Source organism: Pongo abelii, chromosome 8, assembly GCF_028885655.2.
Source record: "Pongo abelii isolate AG06213 chromosome 8, NHGRI_mPonAbe1-v2.0_pri, whole genome shotgun sequence".
Classification (NCBI taxonomy): domain Eukaryota; kingdom Metazoa; phylum Chordata; class Mammalia; order Primates; family Hominidae; genus Pongo; species Pongo abelii.
In genome coordinates this window covers 26295857-26318351 of record NC_071993.2, presented here as the reverse complement: position 1 = coordinate 26318351, position 22495 = coordinate 26295857, and the positions used below count along the sequence as shown (strand labels likewise).

The following is a 22495-nucleotide window of genomic DNA, read 5'->3' as shown; positions in this document are numbered from 1 at the left end:
ACTTACCTTTAATGAAAAACTAGCTTATTTACATTCATTTTTATATGTTCTTCAGATGATCTGGGGCAGACGATATTAACAAATGAATATTTAGTGAGCCGAAAACAAACTCACATGAAAAATTAAGGATGAAATTCATGAAAAGCACAGAGATAGAAACTATTTGATTGGGCTTGAGAAAACTTCCAGGTAAGGAAAATTGTCTTACCTGTTTTGGTCAGAGGGTGGTTGACTAGTTGCCTAATTACACTGTTGTCGGATGACCTCAAAAGTAGCACAATATCAGTTGGAAGAGTGTCTCTGTTTTTGGCTAAGAATCCACTTGCATTATAGAGGACCTGTTGATACAGTACGCTATAATTATCACAATCAATGTCATTGTCATCCTGCTGCTCCTCACCACCATCATCATCAACAACAGATACTCATTATGAGCTTACTCTATGTTCAGCAACAGGGATACAAGCATTTACTAAGGTAGCCCCTTATTATCTGTGTCTCACTGATTTTATTTGGGTTGAAATGACCAAAGAGGTTTGATTCCTCTTATTTATTATGTTAGGAATTTGGTATGTTTCTTTTCTCTATTTGGAGGGATGGAGCAGCATAAAGGAAGCATAGTGAGCCACAAAGGCATTCCTATTTCCATGATAATTGATCCACCTGTGTTGAATTGGCCATGATAGATTTATATCTCAGTAGTAGTGTGATTTAAATACACTGTGGCTTTTTGTGTTTCTGGCACTTCTAAATAATGTTATTACTTAAAAAAAAGTTTAGAGATGAGGTCTTGCTCTGTTACCCAGGGTGGTCTTGAACTCCTGAGCTCCAGTGATCCTCCTACCCCGGCCTCCCAAAGTGCTAGGATTACAGGCGTGAGCCACCATGCCTGGCCAATTTTATGACTTTTTAAAGATCAATGTAATCCAAAGATTTTTGTGGAATGATCCAATATAGTATTTGTTATGGGTCAAATTGTGTTCTTCCAAAATTCAGATTTTGAAGATGTAAACTTTCACTGTGACTATATTTGGAGACAGGGCCTTTATGGAGGTAATTAATGTTAAATAAGGTATAAGAGTAAGACCCTACACCAATAAGACTTGTGTTCTTATAAGAGCAGGAAGAGGAACCAGGGATATCTCTCCCCACTCCCTATGCTCACATAGCAAAGGCCATGTGGGGACACCTCGAGAAGGTAGCCATCTTCAAGCCAGGAAGAAAGGCCTCCCAGATGCTAACCCCACTTGGAGCACTTTGATCTGTCAGCCTCCAAAACTGTCAAAAAAATAAATTTCTGTTGTTTAAGTCATGCAGCCTGTGATATTTTTGTTATGGCAGCCCGAGCAGACTAATAGATTGTTAAAATCTAATTGTTAAAAACAACTAGATAAAATGATCATAGGCAATTCTTTTTTATCTTTGAGACTGAGTCTCACTCTGTCGCCCAGACTGGAGTGCAGTGGTGCGATCTCGGCTTACTGCAACCTTCGCCTCCCAGGTTCAAGCAATTCCCCAGACTCAACCTCCCAAGTAGCTGGGACTACAGGTGCACGCAATTCTTAATGGATGTTTAAAACAGGCTTTATTTGGAAAATGATATGCTAAGAATCATTAGGCTATAACTGTAATGATTTAAGGTATACTTTTAAAATGATGAAAGTCTGTGGAATGTTGACAGGCATATGGAGGTTGCCAAACAGACTAGAATGCTTTAAGTTCTGTGTAATTTTGTTTTTATGTATTTTTCATTTGATACATTCTTTCTTGATCTGAATATCCTCTTTGTCCTCCTATATTTATGACATCATTGTGAAGGAATGACCTGTCGTTCTCTGCAGAAGGAAGGAAAGAGAGCATCCTCTGGGTCTAGGACAACATATCTGAGGTTTTCTCTGCTGTGGGAATGTGTTTCTGTCAATGTAGAGACATTTCTTCCTCTAACTGCACCATAATCCATTCATCTGGCTTAGCTCAGTTATCTGACTATACCTCCAGCCTGGCACCTTCTCTTCTTGAAAGGGAGGAGGGACAAAGAGTGCAGTAGAGAGAGAATCATCTAAAGTCTGAAAAAGGCAGTTTATACCAAAGGTCCTCAGGCATTGTTACAAGAAGGAAACAAATAGGTAACCATTGCCAGCTAATCTCACCCAAGGATTCTTTCAGTTTTGTGTCTTTTCTTTAATGTTTTTTCTTAGTTACTTAAAAACAATTCCTCTGGAAAAACTATAACCTTATGATTGTTAAACTAAGAGAAAGACTTTTCTTTTAACCTCTTCAGCATAGATGCTAGAAGCGCATGCCCTGCAGTGGGTCTGGCCTCCATAGTGAGTGGCTGGCAAAGGATGGGATGGATTACAGGACATCAGAAGGCATAATTAGGGCCAGTGGGGGCGGAAACAGACAGCTATGACATTATCATTATCTATAAACATTTTGGGCCATAATTTTCATGTCCATCCTATTATTCATTAAAAGGCTAAGGAGAAACTCAGTCATAATTCTTAAGAGTTCTTACCTTTCCTGCATAATGGTGAATTCCAAAACTAAGTTCCATTCTTTTGGGTCTCCAGAAGTACTGTGATTTCAGGTTACCTTCAAATTTTTCTGTAGAAATATACTGAACTCAAATATCAAGCATGTATGAGATCCTCAAAAAATACTGTGAAAATTATTTACCATAAAAAGGACAATGTGCAGTGAACAAAGAGAAAATTTTACATAGCTAATATACGCAGATTTGGAATAGAATTATACATGGTAAAGTAAAACTCAAGATCATTAATTTCCACCATTACATTATGATTTAGGGCATCAGTCCTCAAGCCATGTCATGCATCAGAGTCACCTCAAGGGTTTTTTTTTTTTTTGAGACGGAGTTTCACTCTGGTTGCCCAGGCTGGAGTGCAATGGTGCGATCTCGGCTCACTGCAACCTCCACCTCCTGGATTCAAGCGATTCTCCTGCCTCAGCCTCCCAAGTAGCTGGGATTACAGGTGCCCACCACCATGGCTGGCTAATTTTTTATATTTTTAAAGTAGAGACAGGGTTTTGCCATGTTGGCCAGGCTGGTCTCGAACTCCTGACCTCAGATGACCCACCTGCGTCGGCCTCCCAAAGTGCTGGGATTACAGGTGTGGGCCACTGCACCTGGCTGAGGGTCTATAACACAGGTTGCTGGGCCTTAACTGCAGAGCTTCTGACTCAGTAGGTTTGGGGTGGGATCCAAGAATTCGCATTTCTAACAAGTTCTCAGGTGATGCTGATGTTCCTGGGCGGGGGACCACATTTTGAGAACCACTGGTACAGAGGAAGTAAACTACTTGAGACTGACCAAAGAGGTTTGTAAAACACAGTTTGATGTCAAGCCATGAGCCTAAAAATCTGGTGGTTTTGCTCTCTTTTCTACTTGTAGAGCTATAACTTATTATTGATTACATGAGAAATAAAACATGATCTTAAAGGCAGCTGAATTTCTATAATAATTTTACCACCTTCAGATAACTTGTTCTAGAAGGATCATTTGATCTAAAAATCAACGACTGCTATGAAATGATTTTCCCCACCACTTTTGGGGTCAGTTTATTTTCCATCTAGTATTGTCCAATTCGAGGAGAGATTAAGCCAATCAGTGAGTCAGAAAGAAGGAACATCACAGACCTAATGGTAAGAAAGAGGCTCTGCATGTCACACAAAGTAAATGACAGAATGATGTGAATCCATGTTTTCTGCAAGTATTTCTCATACAGAATAAATACCTCCTATCATCAGGGAATACAATGTTCCGCGTTTAAAAACATTTTTTTTTTCAGATATCCGAAAAATCTTAAGTTTTTTTTCTTTTTTAATTTAAGGAGTAAGACATTTTCATTTTAACCAGTTTGAATGGTGATTTTTTAAAATGTATTATACACATCTCTGCTTTCTCAAACACAAAAAATGAATACATTTAATTTTACTTTAATGACTTAGGATTATTATCATGAACATTTATTAATGTACTGTAACTCAGAGGTTATTAAGGTATTTGAAGCGATTTGCCTCTATTAAATAAATGAGTAGAACATAACATCACAGATTAATTTATTTCCTACCTGTTAACTATCGCTTTTCAATTCTAGAGCTGTCCTTCTGCCCTGCTCACCAATTTCTAATTTGGGGCTGGAAAATTTCTAAGGTCATTTATAACCTGTGATTCTATGATTGAGCTTCACCACAAAATAAGGAGAAGTCCAATATTTAAACTTGCTTAATTTATCACCAAATATTTTACCCTATCATAAACATGTGCTGGTCCAGGTATTAAATCCAAAGGCTCTTCTTTAAAGTCAAATATGCAGGCTTTGTGACAGCTATTTTCTCCCAGATAATTTAAAGCCATTTAAAAAATCATTCAGAATGACATGACTCTATTCATAAAACCATGCAGACACACTGGACTGAAAACTCACCTACAAGAGTCTGGTCAGTGGCCTTGGGAAATCTACTTTCTTCATCAAGTAGGGAAAGTAAACCCATTGGCTTTTGCAGAAACATATCTAAGAGGGGCCTGTTATCCTCATATTCAATAACTCTAGCATCCACATCTTCATTTAGGTATTCATTCTATAATAAAGACAAAACCACTTAAAACTGTGAATAATATATAGCTTGATAGTAATTACCTAAAATTTTACTTTACACATATTAAAATAAATTGCTCCCTTTGACCTTGCTTTTTTTTTTTGATGGAGACTCGCTCTGTCGTCCAGGCTGGAGTGTATTGGTGCAATCTAGGCTCACTGCAACCTCTACCTCCCAGGTTCAAGCAATTCTCCTGCCTCAGCTTCCCGAGTAGCTGGGATTACAGGTACACACCACCACGCCCGGCTAATTTTTGTATTTTTAGTAGAGATGGGGTTTCACCATGTTGGCCAGGCTGGTCTCAAACTCCTGACCTCAAGTGATCCTCGCGCCTCAACCTCCCAAAGTGCTGGGATTACAGGCATGAGCCACCGTGCCCGGCCTGACCTTGCTCTTAAAATGAGAGTATCATTTTATCTTTCTCTCCACAGAGCTGCTTGTTCCTTAAAATCTGAACCAATTATACTCAGGGTAGTAATAAAAGAAGCTCTAGTCTCCATACTAGAATTATGGACATCCTCAGTTTTCAAGATGTAGGAAAATATGTTGTTCATGAGAAGTAACAAAATTATGTTCCAGACTTTACAGAATATTTAACTAGATACATCTTAGAGGTATACTTTCCCCACTGAATCTCTCAAGCACATGTATATAACTTTTCAATCACAATTCCAGACATTTACATAGTTACAAGACAGCAGAGGGTTATAGAAACAACCAGTGGATTTAGAACCAAGGACACATAGGTTCATCTCTGGGCTCTGCCACTTGCCTAGTCACAAAATCCTTTGGAATTTCCTTACTCTATAAATGTCTATTTTCTAATCTATTAAATGGGGGTAACAAACCCCATTTCACAAAGTAAAAACATATAGCATATTAATAATAATTTGCTGTTGAGTATAGTGTAATATAAGATGTGTAAAATAGAAACAGTGAACCACAGATAATTACCGTAGGGTTAAGGTACCAGCACAGCATAGGTACCTATGATCTACTTTACAAAAGGGACATGAAGGCTTGTGCCCAGTTGGTTTCTATGACTCTGCCTTCACACTGTCCCCAGCCCAGTGCTGAAGTCTGTCAGACAGAGTACATGCGTGACCTCTGAACTATGACATGCAGCCATGCTTGCATGTGGGGGAGGCACTGCTTCTCAGGTGATAAGCAACCATTCCTGGGTAAGTGTATGAATCAATCACTGACTCGAGTGGAACACTCTGTGACATTCCCATGTTTAAATTACAGACCATTTTCATTGTTATTTTAATATATTATTTAATTAATTGAATACTGAAGGCACTATAGTGGATGACAGAGAAGTTTAAAACAAGCTCCTGGCCCTCCACAGAGTTCAAATATAATTTGAAATAACGCAAGGTAACATACGATGGATAGTTATGATGTATAATGTACTACAATAGCAAAGAGAAAGAAAAATTTCTGGGAACATCTGCAATGTAGCCAGTGGCAAGTAGGACATTTTGATAAGCCAGAGCTTTTAATCACTATGGTGGGGCCTTATGAAACTGAAATTTCATTTCAAAGTTGTCACCAGGAAAAATAACGTATATTTTTAAATAAAATGAAATCTAATGCATAAAAATGAGAAGAATAGATGGTCTAAAAGTGGAGAACCTCAAAGGCATTTAGCTTATCCAGTATAAGAAAATGAAAACGATGACTTGAAGTTTCACAGCTTTTGTATTTGAAGGTAACCTTGGGAGAAGTGAGTAGACCTAGAATTATTTTACTGTTAAACACATCATGCTCACAGCATATTACAGTTTAAACGGCAACTGCAAAGTTCAAAACAACTTTTGTCTGTTTTATATAGAAAGTACATGAGGTTAGGGTCTAAACTAATGCATTTGTCATTTCTATTTGCCTGTGTCAAAATCCACTGACTGTTTTTGCGGCGGGTCACACAGAGCAGAGATGAGTGGCGTGGAAAACAATGGGCTCCCCTTCAAGACACTTCTTAGTATTAGAGACTTCAGGCAATCCAAGGAAGAAAAAAAACGCTATTACTCAGAATTTACAAAATACTTACAGCAAAATTATAATGCCTAAAATAATTATGTATTATATAGCAGTTATGATCCCAAAATGCTTAGTTGTTTTCAAGCATATGGAGAAACAAAGCTCCTATTTCTTCAGAAAGTCCTCTGCTCTGCCCTGTACATTAAAAATATATTTAGGTACCAGCACAGTGGCACATGCTTATAATCCCAGCACTTTGAGAGGCTGAGGCGGGCGGATCACGAGGTCAGGAGATCGAGACCATCCTAGCTAACAGAGTGAAACCCCGTCTCTACTAAAAATACATGAAATTAGCTGGGCGTGGTGGTGGGCGCCTGGAGCCCCAGCTACTTAGGAGGCTGAGGCAGGAGAATGGTGTGAACCTGGGAGGCAGAGGCTGTAGTGAGCCGAGATCGCGCCACTGCACTCCAGCCTGGGCAACAGAGCGAGACTCCATCTCAAAAAACAAAAAGCAAACAAACAAACAAACAAACAAACAAATATACATTTAAAGCAGAAGGTGAGAAGAGTTACTAACTGTATTAAAGCTGAAGTGTTTAGCTAATGTAATTCCTACTCTCTTCAGACTGTCTGAGTTCCCTTTTGAAAATAGATAAATAATCATTTTATATATATTTTCTTCAGGAAAATCATTAGATTTAGATGTTAGGAAATCCCACACCTGGGTAAAGTTGTGCCTTGTTTTTTTTCTTTTCTTTTTTTTTTTTTTTTTTTTTGAGACAGCGTCTCGCTCTGTCACCCAGGCTGGAGTACCGTGGCGTGGTATTGGCTCACTGCAACTTCCACCTCCCGGGTTCAAGTAATTCTACCTGCTTCAGCCTCCCGAGTAGCTGGGATTACAGGCACCTGCCATCATGCCCAGCTAATTTTTGTATTTTTAGTAGAGACGGGGTTTCACCATATTGACCAGGCTGGTCTTGAACTCCTGACCTCAGGTGATCCACCTGCCTCAGCCTCCCAAAGTTCTGGGATTACAGGCATGAGCCACCATGCCCAGCCTCTCCCTTGTTTTTCATTGAATTTTGAGTCTGAGTCATGAAGCAGGACAGTGGCAGGAAAGCCCATAGAAGCTTGGCCTAAACAACAAGCTTAAATATTTAGGGCCAAAGGGCCATTCCAGGAGAGAAGGAGAGATTCAAGATGATTACATTGAGCCCTCAGACTTGCACAGCAGCATGGAAGGGTGGTCACCATGGGCTGAGAGAGGCTGCAAGCGTCCACATGGCTTGTAAATCAGGTGCAAATTTAAGCACAGATTTCTCAGCACAGATGAGTAATACAATGAAGGTTCACTTTCATCATTCAGGTCTCACCTCCTCAGAGAGACCTTCCTTCATCTTCCTAATTCAGCAATTTCCCTTCCTTAACTGGTCACTCTCCGTGCACTCTACCATGCTCTGGGGTACCGTTTGTGCATCAAGCTTTTCTGTATTTTCTATTTCATCTTAAAACTGATTAGATGATCACATGGTATGAACATTTTACAGGCTCTTGAAACGTGTTTGTAGATTGATTTTTTTTTTTTTTTTAGACAGTCTGTTGCCCAGGCTGGTGTGCAGCAGCATGATCTCAGCTCCCTGCAACCTCTGCCTCCTGGGTTCAAGTGATTATCCTGCCTCGGCCTCTGGAATAGCTGGGATTACAGGCGTGCCTGGCTAATTTTTGTATTTTTAGTAGAGTTGGGTTTTGCCATGTTGGCCAGGCTGGTCTGAAACTCCTGACCTCAAATGATTCCCCCACCACACCTCAACCTTGGCCTCCCAAAGTGCTGGGATTAAAGGCATGAGCCATCGTGCCTGGCCACAGATTAATTTTTGAAAGCTTGCAGAAACTGCACTCTAATAATAAACACTTCTAACTTGCTGCATCCTCACCAGCAATGAATATTTTCATTAAAATATTTTCAATCCTTTGGGAGGCTGAGGCGGGCAGATCACCTGAGGTCAGGAGTTCAAGAACAGCCTGACCAACATGGAGAAACCCCATCTCTACTAAAAATACAAAATCAGCTGAGTGTGGTGGCTCATACCTGTAATCCCAGCTACTTGGGAGGCTGAGACAAGAAAATCACTTGAACCTGGGAGGTGGAGGTTGTGGTGAGCCGAGATCATGCCATTCATTGCACTCCAGCCTGGGCAACAAGAATGAAACTCCATCTCAAAAAATATATATATTTTTAATCTATTTTTGATGGGGGAAATGGTAGCCTATTGCTGTATTTGCATTTCTTTGATTATGTATTTACTTAAGAGGATAGATTTTGGGGGAAATAAAGTAGATACATGCTTAGCACATACTACATACTTAATGTCTGTCAGCTATTATTAGGAGTATTATTGTTTTGAAACCAGATAATAAGAAACATGACATGTTTTGGACTCAGAGGCTTCCTTACAGCATCAGTTGTTGTGATGTTGCTGACGATTTGTGAAGCTAGCAATCAGACAGAGTTAAATGAAGGGAAAGGCTCTGGGACTTTCTTGAAAACATCCTTGGTGTCAGGTTGATGTTTGCTCCCTGGTCTCTTTCCTATTTTCTTCTGTGTGTCCTCTTGGTCGTGTGACAACATTCCACAGGAATCCATTCATGAAGCTGGCGTTTGAGTGACTTTCCTGGGGAAATCATCCTCTTGAGTGTTGATCTCAGTGGACTGACTTGACAAGGGCAGTCACAACATCAGCTATGGTTTCTGAAGCCCTCGCCCGCAGGTCTAGACCCCTTCCTTGTCAGCTTGCTCACACTGCTTCTATTGCTCTTGCATTGCCTCTCTGTGGCATACGAAGTAAGACTTTTCTCGCCTTTCAATAATATGAGTCATTTTGAAGAAAAATGTAAGCCCCAAGCTTGGAAATTTTTCCTTCTATCACCATGATGATATTATTATAACATAATCTTATCAGAAGGTTCTTGAGATATGACAAGCTACAGTCTTCAAGTGTTCCTTAGAATTTGACTTTTAACAGAATTCTAGAACATTGTTAGAAGTCAGATTTCTAATAATAAAAAATACAGTTGGAAAACCTAAATGAGGTACCATTCATTGGGAAGATGGACTAGAATAATGGTGAACTATCGGGGGAACCTGCCTCCAATATTTCAACGTAGGTTCTTTCTACTTTCCATAAGTGTTGGCTGGCTGAGAAATAAAGATAAACAGTACAGAAAGAGGAATTTTACAGCTGGGCCGCTGGGGGTGACCTCACATATTGGTAGGACTGTGATGCCCACCTGAGCCTTAAAGCCAGCATATTTTATTAAGGATTTCAAAAGGGGAGGGGGTGCAAGAACAGGGAGTAGGTCACAAAGATCACATGCTTCAAAGGGCAAAAAGGAGAACAAAGATCACATGCTTCTGAGGAAACAGGACAAGGGCAAAATCAGAAACTCCTGATAAGGGTCCAACAAAGATCACAAGTCAAAGGGGTAAAAGCAGAATTACTGATAAGGGTCTATGTTCAGCAGTGCATGTATTGTCTTGATAAACATCTTAAACAACAGAAAACAGGGTTTGAGAGCAGAGAACCAGTCTGACCTCAAATTTACCAGGGAGGGGTTTTTCCCCACCCTAGTAAGCCTGAGGGTACTGCAGGAGACCAGGGCATATCTCAGTCCTTATCTCAACCACATAGGACAGACATTCCCAGAGCAGCTGTTTATAGACCTCCCCCCAGGAATGAATTCCTTTCCCAGAGTATTAATCCTTGCTAGGAAAAGAATTTAGCGATATCTTCCTTATTTGCACATCCATTTATAGGCTCTCTGCAAGAAGAAAAATATGGTTCTTTTTGCCCGACCCTGCAGGCAGTCAGACCTTATGGTTGTCTTCCCTTGTTCCCTAAAATCGCTGTTATTCTGTTCTTTTTCATGGTGCACTGATTTCACATTGTTCAAACACACGTTTTACAATCAACTTGTACAGTCAACACAATTATCACAGTGGTCCTGAGGTGACATACATCCTCAGCTTACAAAGATAACAAGATTAAGAGATTAAAGTAAGACAGGCGTAAGAAATTATAAAAGTATTATTTGGGAACTAGTAAATGTCCATGAAATCTTCACAATTTATGTTCCTCTGATGCGGCTCCAGCTGGTCCCTCCATTCGGGGTCCCTGACTTCCCACAGCAGTGAACTATTTCAAATCTTTGTTTCCTTAGTTGAAGTTCTGAAATTACCCATGTCTGGAATAATTTAAAATATAGAATAACCTATATTTCTAGTTCACAAATAACTTTAGCACTCAGAAATGAATATTTATTGCCCTTCCATGTACTACCTAAATCTTTAAGAATCAACAATAAGTTTATTTTTTATATAGTCTCATCACCTACATTAGTACACACCAGACCAATCAACCTGTACTTACTGTGTGGGTCTGTTTTTTTTTTTTTGAGATGGAGTCTTGCTCCATGGCCCAGGCTGGAGTGCAGTGGCACAAACTCTGCTCACTGCAAACTCTGCCTCCTGGGTTCAAGCAATTCTCATGCCTCAGCCTCCTGAGTAGGTGGGTACAGGTGCTTGCCACCATGCCCCACTAATTTTTGTTAGAGATGGAGTTTCACCATGTTGGCCAGGCTGGTCTCAAACTCCCAGCCTCAAGTGATCCCACCGACCTTGGCCTCCCAAAGTGCTGGCATTACAGGCGTGAGCCATCATGCCCGGCCAATCTGTACTTAGTGTGTTTTTCTTACCACCAATCCAGATAGCAATAGATGAACACTGCCTAAGTAGGCTGACTACATCCTCAAGTAAAGAATAGACAGGTTCTAGAACAGTATTCTCCCCACTCCCCCTGACACACCACCTCATCATTTTACTATAGGAAAACACTTTCTACTACCTTCTGATAGTTTTATCCAAGCCCAAAGTTTTAAAAAGATTCTTCCAAAGTCACCAATTGAAGTGATTTGAGGACTTTGGCTCGTGACATCTTTCTTTTATAAAAGGCTGGTATATGCAGTGACAGGGAACACTTAGTTCTTTCACAGAACTTACACCTGGGGAACAATGTCATAGCCTTCTCTGATAGGCAAGCTCATCATTTGACACTGCTCCACAGTTGTGGATATTTCAGAATGGGGAAATGTTAATAGCTGGTATATATGACCCTCAATATTCTCCTGTGTTTCTTGTTTTCAAGTCATAAATGAGTATCTCTTATTTTTATAAGTTTAGTCCACTTTTTTATGGTCCTACCCATTTCAGGTCACAGGAGGAAGAATGAGATTTATATCATGAGATGGTACTGGCAATTCACCTGGGTTTGTGATGCTGTCTTTGTACAGATCACTGCAGAGGATGTGATATACTCAAATTCCAGAAATGTTCGAGGAGTGCCTACTCTGTGTGTGGTTAGGGGTAGGCGGGGCTGGGGAAGGTAGAATTTAAAGATCAGAAAGATAGAGTTTCTGTTCCTTTTTTTTTTTTTTTTTTTTTGAGATAGAGTTTTGCTCTTTCACCCAGGCTGGAGTGAAGTGGACCCAATCTTGGCTCACTGCAACCTCTGGCCCCCGGGTTCAAGCGATTCTCCTGCCTCAGCCTCCCGAGTAGCTGGGATTCTAGACACCCACCACCATGCCTGGCTAATTTTTGTATTTTTAGTAGAGATGAGGTGTTGCCATGTTGGCCAGGCTGGTCTCAAACTCCTGACCTCAGGTGATTCAGCCTCTCAAAGTGCTGGGAACACAAGTGTGAGCCACTGCGCCTGGTCGAGTTTCTGTTCTCTAGGACATGGCAAAGATGCTCTCTGCCTTTCCATTCCAACCCTAAAATCACGTCTGAGATTTCTTTGCTTGTGGCTGTATTCTCCTTTTCAGTTGTTCCACCTTCTAGTTCTAGTTCCTTCCTGTGAGGGGTCTCCAGCTGTCCCAATCCTTGCCAGCCTCTGCTGCCAGCCTCAGTGCTCCCTGGGATTTCCTGCCTTCTTCTATCCTGCCTTATGTTGATTCTCCTTGGCTTTTCATGTTAAGACTGACCTATGCTTCTTTTCTTTCCTTCTTTCTAATCCAATAGAAATAATCTAATAATTAATTAATAATTTATATTTATGATTTAATAATAACCTAATAATTAGTAATCTAATAGATTATTCTAATAAAGTAATATCCTATGAAGAAGAAAAAGGTGCTCTTATCTATTTAGAAAGGAAGAAAAGAAGGAAAGAGCACCTTTTTCTTCTGCACAGGAGATTACTTTACTAGATCCCTGGTCCTTGCTTACTTGTTTGTTCATGAGAAAAACCATGGATAGCTGCCAGAAGCCCCTTACTCTGGTCCTGGTTTCATTTCACTGTCCTATAACCTTGGGCAAATCACAGTCGAGGAGAGGGAGTCATTTTAATCAATGAAATATAGATAATCTATTTAGGTTTCTTCTAGTTCTAATATTTCAGAACGCACAACTGCTTGGATATGTTATGAAACTCAATGAATAAATGTGGTTAAAACTGTGGCCAGAACGTTTGCAAGAGGAAAGAAGCTACAAAGACACATATAGTCCCTGAAGTCTGTATTTTAGTAAAATAACTCTTACTCATCCCTGCTCAAATGAGTGTGCCTGTTCATGAAAACATTGCCCAGGGTAGAGAGAAACCATTGAGAAGAAGTTGCTTATTCTAACCATTGACAAAAATCCTCCTTTATCAAACAGAAAGATTTTAAAGGTTGAAAATCTAAGATTTCTGTAATGGTGCTACCAGAACTCAGGATGACCTGAGTATGTTTTATGTTTATTACAGTGAAAAAAAAACTTTTGCCACTTTTCATTTTGAAACAATTTAAAACTTACAGAAAATTTCAAGAATAGTACAAAGAACTCCCGTGTACCCTTTACATGGTGTTTATTCCACAATTGTTAATGCTTCATCATGATGATTTTTCATTCTCTCTTTCTATATACACATATTTTTAATAATACTTTAATGAAATAACTTTTTTAAATTCTAAAAAATGGTGATAATACATGTCCTGTAAAAATGTGAACTCTTGTTATGAAATAAGATTTATGATTTGAAATCTGTTTCTTCCTGTATTTTCTATTTGAAGCTGATATTGATGATCCTGTTAGTTTTTATGTTAATGTTAATAGCAAGTCACAGAGAATGCTGGCCATCATTAACTTGAGACGACACAAGTCATTAATTCAGAATTTGACAAATAACCTAATGAGAAAGTATTTTGGATAATTCCTAATAAAATATTCATGTTTTATTTTACATACATTTTATTAAAATTTGAAGAGATGAGTTTTAGAATATTTCTCCCTACAGCAGCTTCCTTATTCAGAAAAAAATATATATACTAATGCATGCTAAAATGAAAATTCCAATTTAGTCACTTTTTGTATATGATACCTGTTTCTCAAAACTAAGAGACATAAAGGATTTTACAAATTTATATTCTATTAATAGGTATCAGCTTAGAATAAGGAGGCATTTGGATTAGAAATTCAGAAATACGGTGTTCTATATATAGGATCTCTTTCACCTTAAACTATTTTTCCATTACTGTCATGTTTAAATCTTTACCAAAAAATTGTATTTTGGTTTGTCAATAGTATGCTCTAACCTCACATGTAGAAAACGACAGTACTATCATATGGATCTAGACTTCTAACTATGTATTTCACTGAAAATTACTTTTTATCAAAACTTCTAAAAATTTAGCCAGGTATGGTGGTACACGCCAGTGGCCCCAATTACTCAGGAGGCCGAGGTAGGAGGATGACTTGAAGTCAGAAGTTGGATGCTACAGTGAGTCTTGATTGTGCCACTGCACTCTAGTTTGGGCAGCAGGACAAGACTCCAACTCAGAAAAGAAAAAACATCTTTTAAATTTAAGAATATCATTAAATTATCAAAATAAGTACCACAAATCCCCACATCACATTAAGGATGTCGACCAAGCTTCACCAATGAAAGAGAAACAGACTAAGTGTGCTACGCAGCTGCTTAGCAGGGATGAAGAACACAGAGCCTGAGAGGCCATCTGCAAAGCCAGAGGGAGAGAAAAGCAACAGGTCCACAGCCCGGAGCTGCTGCAAGGGCCCCAAAACACCTCCAACCACCCAACCACGTGGACATCAGCTGCCATCTTCAGTGTGTGAAACATTTAAGGAATATTTAATAACCTAACACTTGGTCAAGCACTTAAAAAGGAAGATTTGTTGTATTAAGGGCTTCTCAAATGCATTTGCCTGCTTTGACACTTAAAGGAAATGCTTATCACTTGGAGAGCTAAAATGGGACAAATGTTACATTGTCTGGAGAGCTAAAATGGGACAAATGTATACATTTGCACACATATGACTTAATAGGGAAGAAAGTTGAACTTAAAATAATAATTCACACTTTTGAGCAAAACAATGTGAAGACACTGATAAGGGGGTTATTTTTAATTGTCCACACATTTTTAAAAATCAGATGACTGGTTTTTACTTTATAATGTAAAAAGTTTTGAAAATGTAGGTATTTTACATTAAGTGAATTTTATTCTTTGTAATTGCCACAAATTATGTGTTGGAGCCCACATTTAAAATATCAAACACTGTAAACTTTAGAATGTGAACAGCTGGAGATGAGAGTCATACACATTACTTTCTGCAACAGAAGCTAGAGCCATAACTGCAGTTATTGTTTCCATTATGTGCTGTAAATAGTAATAGTTTCCTGCTTCTAAAATGACTTCTGACATTCAGTTCTAAACCCGTGGGTGCATGTCTAAATGATGCCTGTAAAAGCTCATCCTTCTACAGAAATAAATAGTAATAGCTCATTAAAAAAAAAACAACTTTAGTTCAGTTAATAGTCAGATGTGCTGCTCTAATGGATGAAGAAAGCTTATCCAAAATACAAATAGGCACATATAAATAAGCGGAGTGAATCTTCAGGATTCTAGATCAATACTCTGTAGCATCATACACATGTTCCAGGTGCTCACTGGCCCTTAAGAACAATGGCATTTGTTCCAATTCAAAGTCACGCCCAGGATTGACCAGTCCTTGGTGTGTGCTCCCCTTGATTTGAAGTGTAAATTTCTAGGGAGCACGGATCATTTCTTTTGTATGTTCTATACCACAATGATGATACCACAGTGCAAAATGAAGACAAAGGACAAAAACCACCACTACAGCAGCAGCATGAGAACACTTTTGACAAGGTATGTATATTTCTCATGTGGGATTCTAATATGAGATAGGTGATTCCAGAGAACTTCAGTCGTTATATCACAGTTTGATTACTGTTAAGCTCCCTTTCCAATGGAAGAAAACCACAAAACAAACAAACAAAACCAAAACCTTGGCTACATATTTATCGTGGAAATTCAGCATAAGGGCTATTGTGAAAAAAACGCTTCCCTTCTTGGAAATGGGATAACTGCCATTTGAGCCGCAAACTAAAAGCCTCTCAGAAAATGGAAGTTGACAGTGTATGACACAATAATGGTGTACGAATATAATAGCGAAGGCTGAAATATGAATACTATATTTGTGGAATTGATACAATTGAGAGTAAATATGTACTTTTTGGCTGCAACTCATTTAGAAGAGTTTGAGTCTTAAATTTTAAAATAATTACAACTATACTTCTTGGCTGATCATCTTCTATTTGCAGGGTGGGGACACAGATTACCATCTAATTTTCAAACTATTTTTTTGAGATACAAATAGTATCTTTAGATTTTATTAAAATAAATGTACATAAAATTATTCTCCCAGTGCCAGGAAACTGTAAAAGCTTCAAATACTATAAAATATCAAACTCCAGGAAAATTTTAGGAGCTACATATTTTACACATAGAAAAATAATGCTTCTATACACAAGCTCTCTTAACATTCTAAATATCTAGATAATAAGGAAAATAAAGGGATACAAATTGGATGCTCCAGGTTGTTATTAAGAGATTTTGAGGCATATAGTAACTGTCCATGGGAAAGCAGGTTATAAGAGAAAGGAGGTATAGCTGCCAGTGAGTGGATAATAGAGATTTCTGGATTTAGGAAAATGTTTCAAAGGTAATGCAAACAGTTGGAAACAATTCCAAGAAACATAAAACTATCTACTCTGCATGCTATAGATTGGGTCACCATCATAAATTCTTTCAAGAAAAATGTTTTACTGTAGTTTATTGATCTTTTTTTAATGGAAGGCAATGGGAAAATGATGTTATGATATTCAAAATACCACTGTAAACAGCTTTGCTGGAGTGTCCCACTGTCTTTACAAATACACTGAAATTGGACTAAATAGGAAAATACTTTCAGCAGACTGTTATTTATGTTCCAGTGTTGTACAACTGTCAATAAAAATAATGTTTATTGGTTTAAGCAGGAACAGAAGTGTTTCATCTGTAAAGGTGCTGCCCAAGGCTTGTGCCGAGATCTGGCCGGGTCATTTGTAAGTCTCATGAAAGTGAGAACACTATTTCTTTTCTGAAGTAATAGGCAATAATGGCTCTATTAAACTAAGGAGCTCTCAGTTAGGTCAAATCTGTAATTATATTCGACCAAAAAATGTAGACCAAGACTTTAATTCAAGATTTAATAGCAGTTTCTCATTTACAGAAATTAGTTTAAGTGTGCTATTTGTCTATGATAGCTAATACATACAGTTAGTTAGCTTTTCTCAGTTACATTTTCAGCATTCACCTGGGAGTTAGAAAGAAAAAACAAGTACACTCACATGTTAAAATCAAGAGAGTCATTGACTAATTCTGTATCTTCTGGATAACACATGCATCAATCTGATCATACTCAACTGCCAATGTCTTGTTCAGAAGATTATGAAGCAGAAATTCCTAGGTAGTTGCTCTAGGAAGGCACCTGAAAGGACTGGAAATTGTTTTAATTCCTCAAAGTGCTTTGTATAATCCTGGATTCTAGTTGAATGTTTTATTTTGTTGGGGGAAATTTTGAGTTGTTTTATTTCAAAATCCTCTCAAGGGTATCTTAAAGGGCTTTATAGAATAATTTTTGTAACAAGCCCTTAGACAAAAAAATTAAGAGCATTGGGATCATGAATGAAATTCAAGGCTAGCAATCAAAGCAACTTGTAGGCCAGGATTGGTGGCTCACGCCTGTAATCCCAAAATTTTGCAAGGCCGAGACAAGCAGATTGCTTGAGCCTGAGCCCAGGATTTCAAGACCACCCTGGCCAAAATGGTGAAACCCCGTCTCCATGAAAAAATGCAAAAATTTGCTAGGTGTGGTGGTGCATGCCTGTGGTCCCAGCTACTTGGGAGGCTGAGGCAGGAGGATTGCTTGAGCCTGGGAGGCGCAGGCTGCAGTCAGCCAACGCCGCCCCACTGCACTACAGCCTGGGTGACAGAGTGAGACTCTGTTTCAAAAAAAAAGCAATTTGTAAACTAACATTTTATAAAAAGTGAAGAGCAATAATTATTGAAATATCTGTACCTTGGTTAAGGCTAAAACCAGAGTCTACCCAACCACCAAAAGAACAACAGAGATCTACCAATGCAAGTCAGTAATTCATCAGATGAGCAATGCATGGGGATGCACCTGGTCCCATAAAGTTAGCAATTCTGATAGATCATATCAAAAAGTTCAAACCAAAAATTTTTTACTTGTTTTGGTCTCTGGTTCAAATGGATACTGTGAGTATTGTGAAGCATTAAAGCAAGGCAACGTTACTTATTGAACACTTGCTACATGTCAGCCTCTAAAAAGACAAAAAGAATTAAGACATGATATATGATTTAAAGGAGATGCCTAGTGAGAAAGACAAAAATGAACTAATGACTGATGAGATGAGGAAGGGCCATTCCAGGGGAGTTGGGGAGGTCACAGCCAGATAAGCCTCAATGTATCAGATGGGGAAAGAAGAAAGGCAATGCAGTGAGTGCTGAACATGCTTTCAAGGAGCTTGGCTGTGAGGGGAAAAGAGAGGACCGTGCTACAGAGATAAGCAGAGTGGAAAAGTGCTTTGTTTTTTATTCTGTTTGCTTTTAAGATTTTAAAGATATTTCTTCACATATCTAGGCTATGGGAGGGCACCGACGGAGAAGAGCAGAGGAGACAAGAAGAGGAAGAGAGGGAGAGGGAATGAATATTTGATGGAACATTCTGGGATAGATGAAAGAGAGCTGAACAACTAGATAAGGTCTTAAATTTATGTCTTCTTTTGGCTTAAGAAATGTCAAAATCGAAATGTTTTGTGACCACTGTTTTCAAGATATAATTCCAAAATAAACTGTTAAGAAGCCTAAATATTTTGAATAAAATGAAGTTCATGTACCTCTAATTTAAATGCAAAACAATATAATATTATTTGAAGAAGACAAAAGACATACTGGATGATATTAAATATGACTCCTTTAGATTTAATAAAATAATTTAAATATTCTTAGTATTACAGTACATCAAATGTGATTTAAGTCTGATTTTTCTCTAAGGAGGAATATTTTTTAAAGCTGATTCATAAATTACACATTGTACCCTGACAAAATGATCATTTTATGGCATTTGCATCAAACCCATTATCTTATGTTCTGTTGCCTAGCTACTGGAATTCTGAAATTTAATGGCTTTTAGATGGATATTGAAATTTCAAAAGGAATTTCAGCTATGTAGTCTACAGAAAGAAAAACTGTTGGACACATCTGTCTACTTAAATTTTCAAAGGAAATTTCTTTGTTCACAAAGGCTCAGAATTCTAAGTTTTGGAGAAGAGTGTACCGATTTTCAATGGAGGACATTTAACATCACATATCAAGTCATACTAAATTCACACCAGTTTTTTTGTTTTTGTTTGTTTTTACTATGGACGTGGAGATAATAAAAATCTTTTCTTTGTCTTTCTAAAATGTTTAAGGCTTTAAATCTATGGTTAAGGTCCTGCTTCGTTTGTACAAGTCTGCCTATAATACATGCATGCATGCATATTTATAGTAAGTACTCAGACTTACCTGTTCCCATGCAAACACATGTTGATTATAATAATACTGAATTTGTTCATTTGCAATGTTAATGCACAGCTGCTCGAAGGAATTTTTTTTGAAATTTTCAAAGCCAAATATATCAAGAATGCCAATGCTCAGCTCATCACCATCCCCACTAGAAGAATTGAAGAGGCATTATTTTGAGTTATTTCCTGAAGAGGTAATGTAAAACAGGGAATCTTAGAGTTAACCATTTGTGACTGAGCTAAGAAACTACTATAAGAACATACACTTAGAGTGAAACTTTCTTAACTGAAATAGTTTCTCTCTGTAGCACATAAAGATAATGGCGGATATTGATTTTTATATGAAAATGGAACAATATTTTCTTTGAACTATAGAAACCACTCCGATACTCTTATATACTGAAACAAAAGAAACTTTTTCTTCTCCTAAGAACAAAGTCACAGGCTTGAGTGAGTCAGGAATTACAAGAACAACTTGGGTAGCAATTAGAACACAGCAAAAATATATTCAATAAAAACTCTCCCAGGAAAGCAAAAATTCTGTTAAAAAGTATATAGTCTTTCATTTTAGGAGAACAATTTTGAAAATCTTACTAAAAAGATCTTAATTATTTTAAAGAATTGTTATTTGTTTTTGGATCATTTGCTTATAATTTTTAAATATAGAACAAATGGAAATCTGGAGAAAGACACAAATATACATAGGGATTTATTTTTACATTTAAATACTTTAAAATACAATTAAATTTTATTTTACAATTAAGTATTTCAAATACTTTTTTTTTTTTACTATTGGTCAAAAGGTTTACTCCTCCCCAAAGAAATATATACATTGTAGAGTTATTTTGATGTGAATTATAAAAAGAAAGTACAAAAGCTTCTCTTTGTGTTCATCATTTAGATGTTCCAGGGTTACACTTAGTATTATGTAAGGAAATGATTTGGAAATGACAGTCAGCAACTGCACACTGTGAGCTGAAGGATCCGCTCTACATTTGGAGGAAGCAACGGAATTCAAAATCCAGGCTGTAGAATACTTTAAATATGTGCTGCGATGAACAAAAGGAAAGCTATTTCAGTATTTCTGAAAGTTCTTATTTTGAATAATAATTCTGTATTATTGTATGAGGCAAGATGTCTAGTTAAAACTTCTGCTGGTTTAGTCAAGATTATTATTCTTTTATAATCTCTTTGCCCCACAGGATCCCACAGAGATAAATATTTAACTCGTTGCTAAAAAAAGTGTTAGAAGCAGGAGGGACCTTACAAATAATCTAGTTCAGAGATTCTTAAAGTAAGATCTATTAATGGCTTTCCAGAGGACTGGAATCATAAGCATGCAATATTTTCATGGGCATATAGAAATATATCTATTTTTTATTTTTAAGTGAAGGAAATAGGCAGTTTTCAAGACGTTCTTAAAAGGCTCCAAGATACACCCCAACAACTAAGACCACTGACTTGTCATTCAATGCCCCTGTTTAACAGTTGAGGAGGGAAAGACCCAGACAAATGCAGTAAGTTGCCCAGTGTCCCATAACGAGTTAGTGGCAAAGCCCAGCATACAACATATGCTGTTTAAAATCTTAGTGTAAACTTAACAAAGTTGAACTAAATTATTTCAATTGGTCTCCCTTTAGTTTTTAGACTTTCTGTAAAAAATTTTAAAATCTAAGATTTGGATGGTTTTCATTAGTGAACGGAAAGGAAAGTTGCCATTTAGTATATTTAGTATATGTACATTTAGTACATAGGCTACAGTGGATATAGTAGATCCCCCTTCTGGGTAGGTATCATTTAGTGCCAAACATGCAGATGATAATTAACAAAATGAGGCCAAATCTCTAAATATCTTGCCATCTTGCCTACATTTTCTGGAATATACAGATAATAAAAATCCCTGAATATTTTCCATTTTCATATGAATACTTGACACAATATAGATGACCGTACCAGAACATACAACCATTTTGACCATTACATTATAATGGGAAAATGGTATAGATAGTACCCAGGAAGTACAGAAGCAATTTTGAGAGACACAAAGTTAAGAACATGGAGAAATAATGGATAAGCTCTTAGACAGTTTGACTATACATAGTATAATGGTGCGGTATGTATTTTAGTGAAAAAAATAATAATGAATTGCATACTTGAAATGTGTATAAATGGTCTTTTATGTTTAGTAAGCAAGTGTGAATGAGGTGATCTTATGGTAGGCATCCATCTTGCTTTTCCACATGCAAAATTCTAAAGATTATATCATTTATCACAGAACAAAGCTTTAGATGTAAGGACTTGTGTCCGTGTATAAGCCCTGCCTATAGAGAGCACTAAGTCAGTGGTGGCTGTAATTATCTTTAAGAAGGCAGGATCTAGACTTACAGTCAGATAACAATGCTTACATCATGGCTCTGCCATTTACTATTACCTACATTTATCTAGTGCATTTCAGAACCAAATTTCATTGGAGTTACAGTGAGGTTGTAATGGCGTTACAGTGAGAATTAAAATATGAAAATAAAGTTTTCCTTTACCTTCAAAGTTTAATTTAAACCTTCAAAATAAAAACAAAGGACTACTGAGCTGACATTTTATACAAGCATAAAATGGTATATGCTTCATTGTACAACTTCTAATTAAAAAAACCTATTCGTTCATAGTAAGATATCACATTTTAAGAATTCACTTTCTATTGTGTTATTCATGTTGCTACAGGTTTTATGTTGCAGCAACTTAAAAATTTTATAGTTAAGTGGCATTATGAGGTGGAACTATTAGGAAGTGAAGCTTATCTACTAAATTATCATTTTAATAATTTAATTATATCAATTATAGAAACATCTTGAAAGAGATCTATACAAAACAATCAATTAAGAAATAGACTTACATCACCTGACATTTGGGAA

At 37.5% G+C, this 22495-nt stretch overlaps 1 protein-coding gene across 15 annotated transcripts in view; it reads right to left on the bottom strand.

The window, feature by feature from the left end:
* The window catches only part of MYO3A (myosin IIIA), a 271375-nt gene that overhangs the window by 66959 nt on the left and 181921 nt on the right, over positions 1 to 22495 (bottom strand). For all 15 annotated transcript variants that reach the window (XR_008510349.1, XR_008510350.2, XR_008510348.2 and 12 more), the window contains 4 exons: positions 19588 to 19735; positions 4452 to 4605; positions 2519 to 2607; positions 209 to 338 (listed from right to left, as the gene is read on the bottom strand). Coding sequence is in view for 12 of the 15 variants with exons in the window: in XM_054522103.2 (XP_054378078.1) it covers positions 209 to 338; positions 2519 to 2607; positions 4452 to 4605; positions 19588 to 19735 (521 nt within the window). In the remaining 3 variants the exon portion in view is untranslated. The remainder of the gene's footprint in view (positions 1 to 208; positions 339 to 2518; positions 2608 to 4451; positions 4606 to 19587; positions 19736 to 22495) is intronic.